The sequence below is a fragment of the Carlito syrichta genome, unplaced genomic scaffold (genome assembly GCF_000164805.1).
Source record: "Carlito syrichta isolate Samal-C Ts95f unplaced genomic scaffold, Tarsius_syrichta-2.0.1 Scaffold316427, whole genome shotgun sequence".
Taxonomy (NCBI): Eukaryota; Metazoa; Chordata; class Mammalia; order Primates; family Tarsiidae; genus Carlito; species Carlito syrichta.
Genome location: NW_007260523.1, coordinates 228,726 through 230,797, shown reverse-complemented (window position 1 = coordinate 230,797; position 2,072 = coordinate 228,726). Strand labels below are relative to the sequence as shown.

At 45.4% G+C, this 2,072-nt stretch overlaps 1 protein-coding gene across 1 annotated transcript in view; it reads right to left on the bottom strand.

Annotated features, from left to right (window-relative positions):
- The window catches only part of RGSL1 (regulator of G protein signaling like 1), a 100,651-nt gene extending 99,312 nt beyond the window's left edge, over positions 1-1,339 (bottom strand). The window contains exon 1 of the mRNA XM_008074404.2: positions 1,316-1,339. Coding sequence (XP_008072595.1) covers positions 1,316-1,328 — 13 coding nt within the window. The 5' untranslated portion in view covers positions 1,329-1,339. The remainder of the gene's footprint in view (positions 1-1,315) is intronic.
- Between the last annotated feature and the right edge of the window lie 733 nt (positions 1,340-2,072).

Sequence of the window (2,072 nt, the reverse complement as noted above, 5' to 3'; positions counted from 1 at the left end):
CACACACATGCAAGCTCTCCCTTTCTCTGTCTCTCCCTCCCTTCCCCCCACACTCTTGCTCTCTCCCTTTCCTGCCCGCTACATGCAATGGAGGACCACGCTATGTGACTTCTCTTTGCATGTATCTCTGAACTCTGTCTTCTCCATCCATCAAGTTGCTCTCCCATTTCGGGCCCCTATCATCTCTCACCTAGACTTCTTCACCAACTCTTCTTAAATTATCTCTCTAGCTCCAGTCTCTTCCCCTTCCAAGCACCCTCCACATACCGCCATCATAATCTGCTGATGTTATCATTGTTAAAACCTTTCAAAACCTCCTTGATGTCCTACAAGATAAAGTCCAAATGCCTTAGTACATATAGCATCCAAGGCCTTTCCTGATGTGACTTTCAGGTTGCTGCCAGCCTTGTCTCCTGCCTCTTCATACTACTCTGCCGCCTGTTTACCAGAAAGCGAACCACTGCTGTCCTCCACATACTATGCATTCTCACTTCAGACCTCCAGGTCTTTGCTCCCACACTCTCGTTGTTTGAAACATCTTCTCAACCTCAATGGCTTCACCGATGACTAGTCATTCACCAAGAACCAAGTGGATGACTAGAATCTTCTTAGTGAACCAAGAATGGGAGAATCTACCACAATGGTAGAATTCATAGCTACCTCCCCCAACCATCACATGTATCTTCCATTATTACAATTAACAAGCCGTATTATTTTCATCCATCGATGTATCTGTCTTCCTTCCCCAAGTGATTGTTTTCTACAGCTACCCACACTGCTGGTCACAAGGGGCTTGACTATGATAGAGCTTGACATTGACAAGACAATCTTACTGAGGTATAGAAACAAGGCTCTACACATCCTTCCCTCTTCCATCCAACTGTTTCTCTATTCGTGGTTTTCTATTCTTACATGCTCTGCCTTCAGACTTCCTAATAAACTGGAAAGACTTTCAGCACTCATCCCATACCATAATAATATTGACCTGGCAAGAAAAGAAACTACTGGATAATCCCAAACTCCATACCGGCCTTCTCCTGGAGGAAGTAAGGCATATGATGGCCTCATCTTTTTACGTCCTCCCTCTTACTTTAGTTGTCTTATGAATATCGCCCTGTCCTATCCTCAAAGATCTGGTGCCAGAAGGCAGGAAGAAGGGGAAGAAGGACACAGAGAAGGAAAACAAAGGGCACAAATAACATAAAAGTCACATGAGGTGTCCCGAATGACTGAGACCTATTAATGATCGGGAAGATGAGTAGTTGGCCTTATTTGAGGAACTCGAGGCTTGGAGACTGCCATCTCAGAAACTCACCAGCATTGCTCATGTTGTCATGTTCTTCCTGAGGCAGTGATTTGCTAAGACAGAATTAGCGCGTAGTCAGCAGAACCCCGCCCTTTATGAACACACAGTGACACCTCCTTTAAGGGGTTCCAGATTCCATCAGGCAGTGGGCTACTAATGTCTGGAGTAGACCTTAATCTGAAAATAAGTCTTTATCTTGCCTGATCTGCTGGATTTCCTTGAATGCACCAGACTCTTCCTGTACTTAAGCCTTTAGTCCATGCTGTTTTGTGTGCATTGACATAATTGTGCCCAAGGTCTCATACTGCTTCATCCTCTCCCACCTTAGCTCCCAAGGGTCTTGTAAACTACTGTGTTTGATGTGATATTAATAAGCAATGCTTCCTGGATATTCTATTCACTTAAAACATCAACCTCTATTGCTTGGCCGAAGAGTTTGAGGCTGCAGTGAGCTACGATCACACCACTGCACTCCAGTCTGGGCAAGAGAGTAAGACACTGTCTTTGAAAATAAATACATTCAGCCGGGCGTGGTAGCACATGCCTGTAATTCTGGCTACTGGGAAGGCTGAGGCGGAAGGATCGCCAGAGCTCAGCAGGTCGAGGCTGCGATGGCCGGGAGTGGCCACTGCACTCCAGTCTGGGTGAGACCTGAACTCAAAAAAAAAAAAAAAGAAAAGAAAAGAAATACATTAAAAATAAATATAGCCGGGCTCAGTGGCTCAGCCTATAATCCCGCGCCTTTGGGAGGCTGAGGTAAGTGGAT